This window comes from Trichoderma aggressivum (assembly GCF_033847375.1).
Source record: "Trichoderma aggressivum f. europaeum strain CBS 100526 chromosome Unknown scaffold_033, whole genome shotgun sequence".
Taxonomy (NCBI): Eukaryota; Fungi; Ascomycota; class Sordariomycetes; order Hypocreales; family Hypocreaceae; genus Trichoderma; species Trichoderma aggressivum.
The window spans coordinates 414,671-429,731 of record NW_026946399.1 but is presented as its reverse complement, the minus strand read 5'-3'; the positions used below and the strand labels follow the sequence as shown (position 1 = coordinate 429,731).

General features: G+C 47.5%; 4 protein-coding genes across 4 annotated transcripts; 2 read left to right on the top strand and 2 right to left on the bottom strand.

Moving 5' to 3' along the window:
* Positions 1 to 367: 367 nt before the first annotated feature.
* On the top strand, positions 368 to 4,356 carry Triagg1_7553 (CAZyme family CE3; the record flags this gene model as incomplete). The annotated part of the gene is made up of 15 exons (XM_062902301.1): positions 368 to 728; positions 790 to 827; positions 901 to 1,656; positions 1,739 to 1,865; positions 2,131 to 2,201; positions 2,287 to 2,533; positions 2,604 to 2,619; positions 2,691 to 2,772; positions 2,840 to 3,026; positions 3,092 to 3,351; positions 3,495 to 3,616; positions 3,669 to 3,984; positions 4,051 to 4,116; positions 4,196 to 4,256; positions 4,331 to 4,356. 15 exons carry the CDS (start codon positions 368 to 370, stop codon positions 4,354 to 4,356), a joined length of 2,736 nt encoding a protein of 911 aa, XP_062753610.1.
* Positions 4,357 to 4,815: 459 nt separating this feature from the next.
* Positions 4,816 to 8,505, bottom strand: Triagg1_7552 (uncharacterized protein; the record flags this gene model as incomplete). Its single annotated transcript, XM_062902300.1, has 3 exons — positions 4,816 to 7,116; positions 7,177 to 7,262; positions 7,458 to 8,505. 3 exons carry the CDS (start codon positions 8,503 to 8,505, stop codon positions 4,816 to 4,818), a joined length of 3,435 nt encoding a protein of 1,144 aa, XP_062753609.1.
* A 791-nt stretch (positions 8,506 to 9,296) lies between these two features.
* Triagg1_7551 (uncharacterized protein) lies at positions 9,297 to 11,342 on the bottom strand (the record flags this gene model as incomplete). Its single annotated transcript, XM_062902299.1, has 2 exons — positions 9,297 to 10,697; positions 10,791 to 11,342. 2 exons carry the CDS (start codon positions 11,340 to 11,342, stop codon positions 9,297 to 9,299), a joined length of 1,953 nt encoding a protein of 650 aa, XP_062753608.1.
* A 1,453-nt stretch (positions 11,343 to 12,795) lies between these two features.
* Positions 12,796 to 14,431, top strand: Triagg1_7550 (uncharacterized protein; the record flags this gene model as incomplete). Its single annotated transcript, XM_062902298.1, has 2 exons — positions 12,796 to 13,522; positions 13,584 to 14,431. The coding sequence occupies 2 exons, from the start codon at positions 12,796 to 12,798 to the stop codon at positions 14,429 to 14,431; spliced, it is 1,575 nt and encodes a 524-aa protein (XP_062753607.1).
* Between the last annotated feature and the right edge of the window lie 630 nt (positions 14,432 to 15,061).

Here is a 15,061-nt window from a genome sequence, read left to right as displayed (position 1 = left end):
GGTGCCTAAAGGTTTCGGTTACATAGATGCAACTACCGAAAAGGGCTATTTCGTCTCTTATAGGATCGCTGGGGAACGCACTTGTTAGATCAGCATACATCGAAAACAACACTTGAATCCTCTTCAAGCACCCGTGTCTGCGCGCCTGCATCCCTTGCGGGCCGGCACAATACCCACTAAGTTGTAGACAGTTTCCGGTTTAAGTCAAGTGCTATGTACGAAGGAATACGCATGGCCCGATTAAATACGCAGTGATCTGCCGAGTTGGCAATATAAAAGATCAGCGCCTAGTCGTGATGGCGTAAAAGAATCTTCAACAATACATGCCGAACCTTGTATCCGAGGTTCTTTGCAATAGGTCCCATCTATGGCGCCTAAATTGGGTGTTTGCACGGTGCTCTTGGCTCTTCAAGCCGTCTCTGCTCTGCCCACTCAGGTCGGCGAACAAGATGTCACATCGCCATGGAAGGATACCGCGACAGGTTTCGGACCAGACGTTGGCCTCGCCAAGACCTGGAACGCCTCCTTTCCGCTGTTTGAGGGCACAACGTCTTCACCGACCAACAGCAGCGAAGGGATCGGACTCAGTCGCAGAGCCGCCAAGGATTTCTTGCTCAGGGTCATGCCCCTAGGTGCCTCCATCACGCAGGGCATACATTCGTCAGACGACAACGGCTATAGGAAGTGGATACGAGAGCAACTGCGCTGGGAAGGTTGGCAAGTGAACAGTGAGGGATTCGTGGCCCCAACTGAAGTCAATGCCAAATTACTGACTTATGCTGGGTACAGTGGTGGGATCAGGACAAATAGGGACAATGAAAGACAGGGTAACCATTGACCTAGGATAAAGGGCTATCCTCTTCCTCATTTGCCGCTATGTGCTTCTACTACTCGCTATAGCTCGAGTACGCTGACTTGTGCGTAAAGGATCACGAAGGGCATCCCGGCTGGATCATTACGGAAAGCGGAGGACATAATGGTGTACAGCAGGCGTGGGACGCCGCAAAATGGATGAAGCCCAACCTGGTACTGCTTAATGTCGGTACCAACGACTGCAGTTTCAACATCGACTTGCCGAACGCCGGGGCTCGAATGCAGTCTCTGGTCCAAAGCATCTTTGACGCCGTACCTGGTGTCGTTGTTATCATGTCAACCCTAATTCCGAGCCCTGCTATTACAGACTGCGCCCAAAATCTGAGCGCGCAGTTCCGCCAGGTTGTACCCAAGATCCAGAACGGCAGGCTGGGTCTCGCCGACTTCAACGCCGCTATGAATCAAGCAACCATGTTCTCGGACGATCCTATCCACCCAAACGACTATGGGTACGAGTTCATGGCCTCTGTCTGGTGGCAGGCCATCGACAAACTTTCTTCTGCTCTATCAGCGCCGTTGGATAATGGTCAAGATGACTCCCAACCCACTGAGACTTGTGCCAAACAGGCCGGTGTCTCGCGCGGGCCCATCACTACGCAGAATGGTTCTGGCCACGATGACGGCATCTACGTCCACAAGTCAACTGGCAAGGGCGTCCTGGTCGACGGCAGGGTCCAAAAGCCTACAGACAAGACCGAGTCTGATGCCATCCCTTCGCACATGTTCTTTGCCCAATTGACCAATGTCAACGGTGTCGACAGAAGCGCGGCCCTGGATGACTGGGTAGGCTGCCTTTTGCTTCTTCTACGCTTCTAGTTTCAGGCCCATTGTCCCATGGGTTGATCAAGCTTGCTAACTGCAGCAGATTCGCATTTACCACAGATCTGCCACGGATGGTAAGAACGAGTACTGGTTCCGTGAGAATCTCGGCAACGGTAGTTTTGCGGCGTCAGTGATGTTGGACGTTCAGCAGAACTGTGACGGAGGACCGAGTAAGTTGTTTCCCATGTCGATCCATAGGGTGGTTGTTGCATTCCTGCTAACATAGTCTGCTTGTCTGTTAGACTATGCCTGGGCCGATTTTGTTCGTGAACCTTCCCCAAACAGTGTGCTTTGAGACCGCTACTTGTTCTACCATCGTACTAACTGCTTTTATCTAACCCTCCAGGATAATGATGGACTTGGTGAGATCCTATTTGTTTCGTAGGGCTATCCCATGAATCTGAGACGTGCTAATCACTGTACTCTTTACCATAGCTGATTTCTGGTGCATTGGATCGGACACGAAGATCACAGTCTCCCTCAACAAGGGAACAAGACCTCCCACGGTGAGAAAGCTACTTACAAACTCCGGAGTCATGTTTCATCAAGAAGATGCGAGCAGCTGCTAATAGGACACATCTTGGTTATTAGTTCGAGAACATCGGCGTGGTCGTCCCGGCGAGTGGAAACTTTACATCAGCAGACGTCCGGATTGCTGATGTAGACGGCGACGGGAGGGCTGATGTCTGTTTCATCCACGACAACGGCGACATTGGCTGTTCCAGGAACGGAGGCCAGGGAAGGGATTATTATTGGCAGGGCTTCTCCACCGATACTGGCCTGCGAGGGACTGTCTTCACTGGCAAGAACAAGGGCGATAAGACCGGCGTTCGCCTCGGTACGAGACTCCACTCCCTTTCGATGTCTCTTCTTTTATCTTGAATCAAGCACTAACAATTCCCTGATAGCCGACCTAAACGGCGAGTAAGTAGCGGCTTCACATCGTAAAGCAGTGTTTCCTTGTGGGATAGTGTTACTGACTCGCGGTTAAATAGCTTCCGAGACGATTGGATGTGGGTTGGTGATCAGGGAGACGTCGATACATGGATCAACCAGCGTGGGTCGGGCGCGGGCATTGTAGGCATCATTCTCATTGTCCTTGCATTTTAAATTCTTTGAGTCGTTGACTGATGAGGATGGTTAGGTGCCGAGCTGGTCCGCGTCTGGTATCACGCATGCGGGTATGAACACGCCTGGCGTACGTGAGCAGATCAAGTTCGGCCGGATCTACGGCTCAGGTCGACGCGATTACATCTACTTCAAGGAAGAAGCCACTTACTACGACATGCTGGTGTGGGAGAACCAAGGAGCCGGAGGCACAAAATTGAAAGGTTTGGACTGCTACCCCCTTTTCTACTGAGCGGAATAAGTAACAACCTCTGGTTCTCTTTTCTAGGCGATGGGGTTTTCTATTGCGACATGACAGGCAGCGGGAGCGATGATTACGTCTGGATCTACATGGATGGTCACGCCGACTCGACCGATTTCTTTGCAAACGTTCACTCTCCGCCAGATTGGGGCCATAGCATCTCCATCACGCTGTCAGTCCCAGGGCCGCGTGTGGGCATCCACCTAGCAGATTTTGACGGCGATGGACGCTGCGACGTACTTGTGCAGAACAAGGCCACGGGAGCTCTAACTTTGTGGCATAACGATGTATGTAACATCCCCGAGACATTCCCTTTATCCCATTTTCAGCTTGTCTCTAGCTTCCTGAGCAAGTGCCAATGTCGGCTCACGAGACGAAGTCTTAACGTAACGTAAAGTACTGGAATAGGTGCTAACTCATGGCAATAAAGTACGATGCAGCCGCCAAGCTGCTCAAGTTTAGCAACCAGGGGGTGAAGTCGGGGAGTGCTAGCTGCACCCAGGGATGGGGCGTTGGCATTTTCGACCGCGGCATGCGGATTGCCGATATTGAGTATGAAGAGTCAAAATTCATCCTCTTGGGTATATAGCTAATGGCATGATAGTGGCGATGGCCGTGCGGATATCCTGTGCCTGGAGCCTAATGGACGAATAACGGCTTGGCTGAATACAGCAACAGGGCTCCAAAACGTTGGCCAGGTCAAGTTCAGCGAAGGTTGGGACAGGGCCAATATTCGCTTCGCTGATGTAGAGGCTTCGGGCCGGGCCGACCTCATCCATGTTGACAAGTACACAGGCGCCGCAACGTTATTCAAGAACGACGGGTACCAGCCCAATGACGTTGACGCGAATGGAGGGAGCTCGTTCCACTGGACTAACCGTGGTGTTGTGTACTCACCGATAGACCGCGGAGAGAATATGGTATGTGATCCATGTATTCATGTGCATATAATCACTGCTGTTCAGAGTTAACAAGTTTCTTTATAGCACTTTGTGAATTTCGGGGGTCTTGGGCGGGCAGACCTTCACCATGTTTGGCCTGATAAGAACAATGTAAGCCAACCAGTACACAGGATCCCTGCTTATTCCCATTGTACAGTTACTGGAGAGAAGCTAACCAGGCGATTGGCAGGCCGAGACTTTTTTCAACGAGTGTCCCGGCGGAGGCAGTGGAGGCGACGATGGCCCTATCGGTAAGTCATGACTCCTTGTGTGATTGCATCATATTATATTTTTGTAAGTAATTTACTAAATGATGTATATCCAGTTGATCCGGGACTTCCAGCCTTGTAATTTGGTAACTTGCTTACTTCGTGTGCGTTTCCCTAATAAAACACTGCAAGTCAATTAAACCTGAATCTCGCCTGCTCTCTAATCAAGTGTGATCTTATGCTTCTGACCCGAGCCGTCCAATACAGTTGTCTGCCGGCTCCATATCTCAAGCTATCCATAGGTTGCTAAGGGCGGAAAAAGAGTAAGAGTAGGCATCAAGAAAAATTTAAGACCACCGCAAACTATGCCGTAGCGTCTACCGCTCTCAAGATGATTTGCCGGTAAACAATGTGGATAAAGGCACAATATTGAACAACTTCGATCTGATATGTAAGAAACTAGATTGACATGATGAAGTAAAGACAAGTAGCTACAGAGTATGTTAAGCGGCTTATACATTGCATGACAAAACTGAGCGAAGAATAAATAGAGAATCTTCCTCACAGAAGCACCCAAATACTTGTTACTCCTGCCAACGCCTCAAGCTACCCCTCCCTTAATCCTTTGTCGTAACATGTCCTTAAGAAGCTTGATCAAGTCTCTTCTTTGAACAAACACGCTTTTGCCATCTTCTTCCACTTCGCTGTGATTATAAGCATGTTCCGTAATCATACCCGCTAGTGTGTTGACATCTCGTCCATTCGACCAGCCATTTGTCATACTTAGCTTCATAAGTAGCCTTATTATTGTTTCGTACTCATTTGTGTCAACATCATTGTCTTCCAGCAATTCAATATCTTGCTTGGAGAGTAAGGTTCGAAGATATTGCAGAGCTGCCCGCGGCTTCATGGGACTGAAGTTGATTTCAGTAGTGAAACGACCTCGAAGACCAGCATTCACTTTCATAAGAAGGTCTATCTCGCGTGTGTAACCAGCTAGAACAATGACTAGTTTGCGCTGGTAGCGAGGTTTCGTCATGCAGTCAACTATTTCCGCGACTGCCTCGTCTCCAAAGCTGTTTCGACCACTAAACCCTAGGCGATAGGCTTCGTCGACAAATAAAACTTTGCCTAGTGATTTTTCAAATAAATCGATTACCTTTGGGCCAGTATGACCAACGTACTTCCCAATCAACTGTGAAGCAGAGCACTCAACTACCTCATTAGTAGATAAAATCCCCATATCATAAAAAATCTGACCAACTATGCGAGCTGTGTGTGTCTTCCCAGTACCTGGTGGACCTTTAAAAACAAAGGTAAAAGGAATAGTGTCCCTGGGATTCTTATTTTTACGCCGTAAGTTCTCAGCCGTTCGTTGATAGCCTGTAAAGAGTGAAATCGTCTCTTCGAATCCTATTAAGCCATCAAAGAGGGCTCGGCATCTTTCGGCTGCAGTAGATCCACGATTATAGTTGGGGTCGAAATCCTCCGGCTCGAGGGTAATACTGGCCATCTCCAGATCATGAAGCTCAAACGAGTTTGTGTGAGCCAATCCGCAAGTTGCAACCGCTTCCTGGCTAAGGGCTGGCTTGTCTCCATTGAGCTTTTTTGTCTTCCTTGCCTCATGACAGTTTTCTGGCCCTTTGGGCGTGTCCTTTCGTAATGTTCTCTCTCGATATCTGACCTTTGCCTGATTTAGCAAATTAACAATGTCTCCGCCATTGCCAAAATTAGGTCGATCTCTTGCCCGGCGCAGCACTTCTGAAGCAACTTCCATCGCAGCTGTAGAAGCTTTGATCTCGCTCTCTTCCATTTTCAAATCAAGTATTTCTCGGAGTCTCTCATCATCGTAATCGTGAAATCGAAAGGCTTCCTCAAGTGGAAACCGTCGACGCAGTCCTGGATTGCACTTTTGAAACATCTCCTCCATCCTGTCGGGATATCCGATGAGGATAATGCAGCGACCCTCTCCCGGTCTGTTGTGGATTTTAGAAACAATAACATCAAGGCAGGCAAGCCGAAATTCATCCGTCTCATCTGTCCCATTGAAGAACATGTGTGCGTCGTCTATAATCAAGACTTTCCCTTTTGTCGCGTTTATAATAGCATTTGTTTTAAACTCCGAATCGCCCAAATAGCGGCCAATGAAGTCGCTGGGAACTTTGAAAACCACTTCTCGATTTGGCACGAGACCAATTTCCGCAATGATTTGACCATAGAGCTTTGCTACTGTCGTTTTACCTGTTCCAGGCGGCCCCAAGAAGACTCTATTCAAGGATGTGTTGAGAAGCTCCTTGCCGTCGATCTCTCTTCGGTAGTTGACTTTAGCCCGATCAAAATTTTTGCTAATGGCTAGTTTCACATCATCTAGCCCAGCCATTTTTTCAAGCTCCTTCCATGCGTCACACTTTTCTCGGCAGTCCTCAGGCTCAGGTCCAAGAATGTCTTCACCTGTCAGTAGGTTCTCATCTGGAGCCGGCTCAACCGATAGATCATCGATCTTTACCAGCTTCTTCAGGAGGCGAGAAGCTTGTCGCTCTAGGATTTTTAAGTAGGATAACCGGAGTTCATGTGCGTTTCCGAATCCAGGCTCATCTCGGCCATAACCCACACGCCTAGCTAATATGCGAGGATACGGGCCAGTTGGTCCCCCTTCGATCTTAAAATTGTCTTGCCGAACCATCTGTAGGAAAATGTTTCCAAGTTCTTCATCATTATAGTCTTCGATATGAAGTCTCTGTGGAAAAAGCCACCTGCCATTCGGAGAACTTCCTAGGAGGGGTGGTATGTTGTCAGCTGAGCCTGACATGATCAAAATAACCCCAGGACGATTGTTTAAAGCGTCTATTAAGAATGCAAATACATTGTAATCAACGGAGCCTGCGTCGTAAAGAGACAAGACCTTCATGAGTCAGCGAAAAGGAAGACTCCAAGAGGTAATACGCCAAGAAAATAGGCTTACTCCGTCGCTGATTGAGTCAACAAAAGTCTGTAAGTTTGATGCGGTGTTGAGGTTGCGACCCGACAAGGATTTGTATTCTGGAGGCTCTGAAGTACGATTCCAAACGCTACAACTTTTTAGAAATGCAAAATAGAGTTCAGACAAAGTTCTTTTTCCTATTAGGATGTGATCAGCGAAATAGCTCTGGCTGCAATATGAGAAACGAAATCTTAACAGAAACGAAACATCCAACTTTATGTCAAGACATTATGAAAAAAAAATGAAAAAAAATTCTCTCATACCAGTTCCTGGGTTACCAGTCAAGACGAAATTGAGATCATGCTTCCTTAAATGTTCACGTCGGCTTCGTGCTGTATCAATCATTCCCTTAATGTCTAGAAAGGCTGCTTTTATGTGATCAATCCCAACCATATCCATAACCTTGTCCATCGTCTCATTTGCCTGGTCTAATTTGCGTTTTCGAAGCTCCCATACTTGTTTCATGGGTGAATTGGCAAAGAGTTCACCGGGCAGTGTATCGTCCAATGAAGGAATACCGTCAGTGGAGCCCCGGCGTGAGCCTCGTTCTCCTTCCGTTGGTGAGTCGAAAGGATTGAAATAAGGTGATCCCGGTAAAGGTATCCCAGCAGGGCCTGTCGAGCGTTCAGAATTAGGATCTGACGAACTCTTTTGCTCATTCATCTCTGATGAACCCTTTTTTTCTTCTCTGGTTTTCGGAGGTTCGCTGCGCAATTTCTCTGCGTCCGAATGACAAGTGTCATTTTCGCAGATAAGCTCACGCATACCTTCTTCACGTGTTTCTGAAGGGCTTTCTTGCTTATTTTGAGCGCGATGGGAATCTTTTACTTCAAATGTGTCGACTATAGTATTTTGGGTTTGAGAGTAAGATGGTGGCGACCCAGTGTCACCAGAAGGCTCGACATCGTGATTTGATGTATCTTGTTGGTCATCGAGACGCATTGCCTCTGTTCGTTCATCAAATCGGGCATCCAAAGAAAAACGGTCATTTGATGAGTCATTTTTTGGTAAAACGCTTCCGTTTGTACCTTGACTATCATTTTCCACCACGGCAATAGTCGAAGGGCATTCCGAGACCATGTCAGCTATACATCCAGATAGATTCTCGGCTGAATCTTCAGTTGAGGGTTTGTCGATTAAACTTTCTTTGTTTCCGTGCTCTACATCAGCTGTTTGGTCTAGTGCCTGATGCGACTCGTCCTCTGTTTGCTCCAAAGCGTCAATGTTGACAACGTCGGAGTCGCCAACATCGCAATCCCCGTGCGGTCGTGGATCAATTGTTTCCTCCCAGTCGCTCGGATCTTCAGTCATTGTGGAACTTTGAACGGGTCCTTGAGAGGACGTACATGAGCTGCAATTTCTCTAGATAATAGATAAAAATTCAGGAGAATGGGGGAAGTTCAATAGTGTGCCCCGAAGCAAGAAATTTGAATGGGAATTCCAATATTTTTATACCAGTCGATGATGGGATCAACCACATTGAGGGAGATGAACTGGGGTAAACAGAAGTAGCAGCAAGGCTATCCCCTCTTTCAAGGATTCATCATTAGAGTTAATGGCTCAGTTTCTCCTCGCATGCATTTTTTTAACAAGCACATCAAGTAGAAGGTGGTGTAGCTGTAGTAAAATGAGGAGCCGAGCCAAGCCTATGCAGCCGAGCCAATGTTAAAAGCCTTGCAAGGCAACTTTGGTTCGCGGTCACAAGAGTGGTCCAGCCGCGTACCATGCAGGTAAGTACATACATGCACAGGTGACGTGGCGTACATAAATGAGCAAGGTGGCAAAATATGTATTTAATAATAAGAATGGGCGAAGATGTGGAATGCATATGACCCGTAAGTTTGCGGACATGAGGTGGTGCCTTGCTGTTGCTTCGCCAGGATCTGATTTCGACGACGGAGTATGTTGTGAAGTAAATCAGGAGAACGTTCATCCCTATCAATTACGGATCAATTTCATTGCAATTCCTCTCTACAAGCTTAATTTCATCCTATAGCCACATTCCTATCAACCATATGCCATGCGTACTCGAGAATTAAGGAGAGAAGATATTGAACAAGCAGTCAGTAGGGCGCCAACAGGCCAATCCTCGATCCTAGCATTCACTCGAAAACAATTCCAGCATTTTGAAATTCCCACAGACCTTGAACTCGTTTCCATTTGAAGTTTTCCACCTTTTTCAAACGCAGACTAATCAGTTCCTGTGCTTTCTGATCAACAGGATCTCTCCCCCTTCGTATACGACTGAGGTCTTCACAAACAAGTCGTGAATTATCAGTGCCCCTTCGGTGTTCTAGTATTGTTAAAAGTGTTCCACATCGGTAGTCCAGACAAACAACTGCATGTCCGCGTGGCGTCAAAACTTTGAGCAGTGCAATACCACTAAGCATCAAGGTTTCAGCACTGAGAGGTTGGTCGATGGAAAACCCATCACCGCCGTCGCTGGATTGATTGCGAAAGATTGTGTTGTAGGGCCCTCTGGTGACTAGGATACTTCCATTGCAATCATCGTGTAACAGTTTCGCCATGATAAGTTGATAATCAAGATTTGTCGCCGCTGCTAATTCTGAGACTGATCGGCAGCGAACTCGTTGACGTAGGAAGTCGCTCCAGGTCCAACTCTCAACCCACATGCTCTTGAATACCACAATTATGAATGCTGCGAGAGCCCAAGTATACGTCGCCAAGTTGAAAGGGTCCACGCCATCTATTCGTTGGCCAACTGCGAGGCCCATGGCAAGGCCACCACCAACAAGAACCGCCGTAATGGCCATCAAAGACCATACATAGGTTTTACAAGAGACGGTCACCGAGGTTTCATCCACAACCCACTTTTCCATCTGTATTACGCAGTAGTCAAGCTTCTCCTGTACTAACTCTTCACCATTATGCTGGCTTGTCGGTTGGATCTGTGGTAATGTTGAGGCTCGCTGAAGCTGGCGATTTGCACGACCCCATCTACCGTTTCCATCCGTTAGCAACTTGCAACGTGAGAAACGCTGCTGCGAAAATGCTGTTGACAAGAGGAGAGTTTCTCGTTGTTTAGCTCCTTGTTCGAACTCGCGTGTATAAAGTCGAAGAAAGGCACCAAACTGGCCTTCCTCGTACGAGGTAACCACATCTTCAACACCTCCAGACAAGGCTATCATTGATCGGAAGTTGGTGAAATCGGAGATAAGTATTGGGCTCGTCACAAAAAGTGCGACCATAACTTCGGCAATATCGGCCATGGAGAAAATTTGGACTTCCTCCATCAAGTCTGAGAGTCTGCTGTAGCTGACTCCGCCTGCGCCAATTGCGGCCTTTTTATCTGTCATTTCGAGGAACGCCCACTGGAAGTAGGTGGGTACACTCCCATCACGCTGCGGCGGATGTTGTTTAACTCTGTCCTTGGTGTTCCGTAGAGTCTGGTTCACAATGCTCAGGGCTGATTGCGCAGTATTCAGTACGTTTCGGTCGGATGATGCAGAGTACTCTAAATCTCTGTCTTGGAAAAGCATGGTCTTTGGGAAAGGTTAGAAGATGTCATGAAGTAGGCGCGTGATCAAACTTGCCTTGAAGCCTTCGAACCCGATATCGTATACTACAGCACAAACCTCATAGTTTGTCACAGGAAGTCCTGATCTATTCGTAAATAGCAGCGAAGAAAGGATATATTTTATCGCAGAATTAAGCCCCGAACGAAATTTGTTCTGCGTTACGCAATAGGCGCTGATTTTGGCGTCCTCTTCCGATGTAAGACCTTCTTTGGTATCCGCATCGATGATTCGCAAGGCTTCCTCACATTCTTCCTCGTCGACGTCTATGTTGATGGAGAAACTGTGAGAGCCCCTAGCTGATGTTTGCGCGTCTTTCAAGTGCTCTGTCCCTACTGCAATTGATTCGTTCGCCCCCAGCTTGATATCCGTCAGCAGAGCCTTGATTTTTGCAACTCGTGCAACTAATACGGCCATGACGTTGGTGAGCCAGTACTCTCCAACTGCCGTCTGGTGTATCAATCTCATAAGGAGCGCGGAAACATAATCGATTAACTGAAATGCGTCATGTTTAAATCTTTCAGAGTCGTATTCGTCTTCTTCCCCTCCTTCTCCTTCGGCAAAAGATGATGCTTGTGCCGCTAACTGCGCTTGCTGTATCAATTTCTGCATTCGACTATTACTCGCAAGGCGAGAGCAATGCTGAACATTTATGCATTCATTGTCCAATAAGCATAGGTTTTGAGCTGTCAAGACGCATTGTGAAATCTTGGATAGTTTGCGATATCCTTCTTCATCGCCATACATTGCTGAAAGTAGCTTTGTTCCACCCAAACACAATGCCTGATTAGGTCGATCCAAAAAATGTGAAAGCCGTTTAGCTTCGGCCTCGCGAAACTGTTTGGCGGCGCTCTTGGGGAAATAATGTTGAGCTAAGCTATCAAACTCAGGATATCTGATGTTTGATTCGCTCTTCGGTTCAATAATATCCATGAGAGATTCGATAGAGGGACATTTCTGCAACGTCCCGCGCTTAGCCGGCTCTCCTTCCTGTGGATCGAATGTTGGCCTTCTTAGACTAGGATGAGGAGGTGGTTGAGCTTTCAGCTTTCCAGGGGAGAGATACTGTCGCCCACGCCGCAAGAGTTTTAAACCGTTGGATCTAATTGATGGGCCCTTGAAGTTTTGTCCAAACAGTTGTGTATCAATATTCTCCGCCAGGTTGGATGTAGCCCCGGGTGGTCCATTGTCATTGCTCAGCACAGTCTCGCTGGATAGGTCTGTGGGCGTCCCAGTATTTGCACTGATAGAATCTCGATCTCGATTCCTAGATACCATTGCAGAAAATTGAAGAAGAGCAAAGGGGTCTTTTTACTCTATAAGTGTAGACTGAAAGATGAAGAAATCATTCATCGAGATCGCTTGCCGTCGAGAAATTGCAGGCTGGAGTCCTTGCACTCGGGGATACTCTGACAACGGTCTGTGTTTATAGGTCTAATTACATCTTGAGGGGCCGTGGTCTTCCACTACCAGTATTTTGAATCATCATACGGAGCATAAACCCCCCGTTGGCGCAAGTACCCTTGCGAGGCAGCCGCATCATTCAGCGGGGACAACACGGCTGAGATTAGAATACAGCCAATGGATTCTTAGCGTGTTCAATAGCCAGCTGAAAGCTGCATAATTGTAACATGACATGTGATGCACGGTGGTGGTAGGCTGGCAAGGCTGGATATGATGCTGCAAGTACGAATTGCTTCGGTGACCCAGTGGATCAACACAGCCAACCCGCTGGCACGTGTGGTGAAATCGAATCAAAAGGCTCCCAGGCGTCAGTAATGATGCAAACCCCACTTGAAAGTAAAAGGCGTTGATACCTAATGCCAACCAGCGTGCATAAGCTAGAGTCACGGTGGTGTGCAATTGGGGGCCAAATGAGTACAGCCTCACGAAGCAACATGAAAGCGTGGCAGCATAATATTTATTAATTTCTATCCCTGATGATCTACAACGTTGCCAGCGGCGGAATTCATACACTCCTACCTACCTACATTTTGTGGATAGCATCTTTGCTTATCACCTTCTGAGCGCCTCTTTATTTGATCTTCCTAGCGAGGGCACCGCCATGGCCCTAGATGGCGAGGTCAATGAAGGCGGTTTGGCATGGTATATGCAACAGCGATTTTCGGACATGTACACATATACTGGGCAGAATAACGTTCAACACCTTCCAATCATTACTCACGACAATGATGAACAAAACAACGGCCAGAATGGCGTTTCCGGAGACACTGAACTTCCAGCAACCAGTCTTGGTACTAGAGATGAAACTGCATTGAGCACAGGTTGGCGTCCTCCGAATGTGGACCAATTGAGCCCACCAATGATAAGATTCCTCGACACGACAGGAGACCAAATAGCGAATAACACAGCCGGCTACCACGAGGCGCGAGGTCATCCTTATGAGCCAAGCATTATCTCAGATCAGGGCGTATCAAGTACCTATGAAGACATCCAGAAGCACAGGAGTGTCAATGGCAAAGGCCCGACCCTCAAACTTCCAATTGAGGTTGACAGATACTCGGAAGCCGAGCAGAGCATTCTGGAGAAAGGATCCGTGGCTCCGTCTTGGGCTGCTAAACATAAGCCGGGAGAATATAACGACGATTCAGATGCGGACGATGCCAAAGATCCCCATAACGCCGACGATGACGTGTATGACAGCGACCTAGATTCTCAGAGGTCTCAACCCAACCGCACAAAACGGGAACATCACAAAAAAATGAGGGAATGGCGCTCCAAGGCGACGACAAGATTCGAAAAAATGCTACTTGACTGCATAGTGAATACAGGTACAACCACATATGCAGTCTTAACTTTGGAAGTCAAGTTGTACCTAACATGTTACTTCAGATGAAATAGCCCCGGATTATAAAGATGTGGTTGTCGATTTGGAAGTCATTATGAAGCTGGAAGATGCCACCCGCCTGTCACTCCAACGGCGTCGCGCCTTTTCTCACGGTGTCCTCAAAGGAAATAGAATCACTGGGGCCATTCTTTGGGGTCCACCGGGGACTGGCAAGACATTACTTGTACGGGCGCTGGCTAGGCAATCCGAGTTTAATATGCTCTCAGTCTCCACTGCTGAACTCTGGCAGAAGTGTCATGGCGAGGACGAAAAGGTGATCAAAGCGGTCTTCTCCATGGGTCGAAAGCTGTCTCCATGCATCATCTTCTTAGACGAGGCCGACGCCATGCTCGGAACACGAAAGGCCGGCGAGAAAAGACACATACGCGCCATGTTCAATCAATTTCTGATGGAATGGGATGGGCTTATAAGTAGCAAACAAGCTCCGTTCCTGCTGCTGGCTACCAACCGGCCGTTCGATCTTGATCCAGCCGTCTTGCGTAGGGCACCTATGCAAATCCATATGGATCTTCCGAACCCAAATGAGCGATTGGAAATTATTAAAAGGCTGCTTGCGGATGAGACCCTGGAAAGAGGCATGACATACCACTTTCTCTCGCAACAGACACAACTCTACTCAGGCTCTGACTTGAAGAATCTATGCGTCACAGCAGCAACACTCTGCGTAAGGGAGCAAAAGGAGGACACCGAGAAGCGCATCCTAACAAGGAAACACTTCATTGAGGCATTGGAAACTATTAAACCGACAAACATGACCAAAGTGATGAAGAATGAGTTACAGAAATTTGAGAAGAACGTCGGCCAAAATGAGAATAACCAAGAAGAGGAGTAGTCCGTTATCAACAGCGTCTAAGCATATATATAGCTATCGCGTAGCAAATTGTTCTTATCAATAGGCCGTAATTATATAATGTCATTATATAATGTCCAAGAAACCATTGAAGCCATGACAGAGCTTACAACCCCTTTTCCATGATTTCGTTATCGTTCCAAAAACCAAGCGTATACATAATCATCTGGAGAGGAGATAGTCATATGAGCAAAAGCTTGATGATTTCTTGTATCAGCGATGAATAGAGCTGTATTAACATAATGACAGAAGTCTGTCAACCCACAACGGCCGGAGCAAAAGGTGGACAGATGCAGCAAAACGATGCAAAAAAAAACATACAACAGCCGGTGTTCGCTGATGGTCACCCACTCAACTACTAATCTGCCTCTCATTGGCTTGACGATGGGGGAGCAGACGGGACCCCGTATTTTCCAATGGATATGGTCGTATGTGCTTGTCCGTGGCTCTGATCATCTTATAAGGCCTTATGTAAAAGGGGTTACAAAACCAAAAAACATACAACAGCCGGTGTTCGCTGGTGGTCACCCACCCAACTACTAATCTGCCGGTTAGTGGCTTATCTATGGGGGAGCAGACGGGACCCCGAGTTCTCCACTACCTATGGTCGTA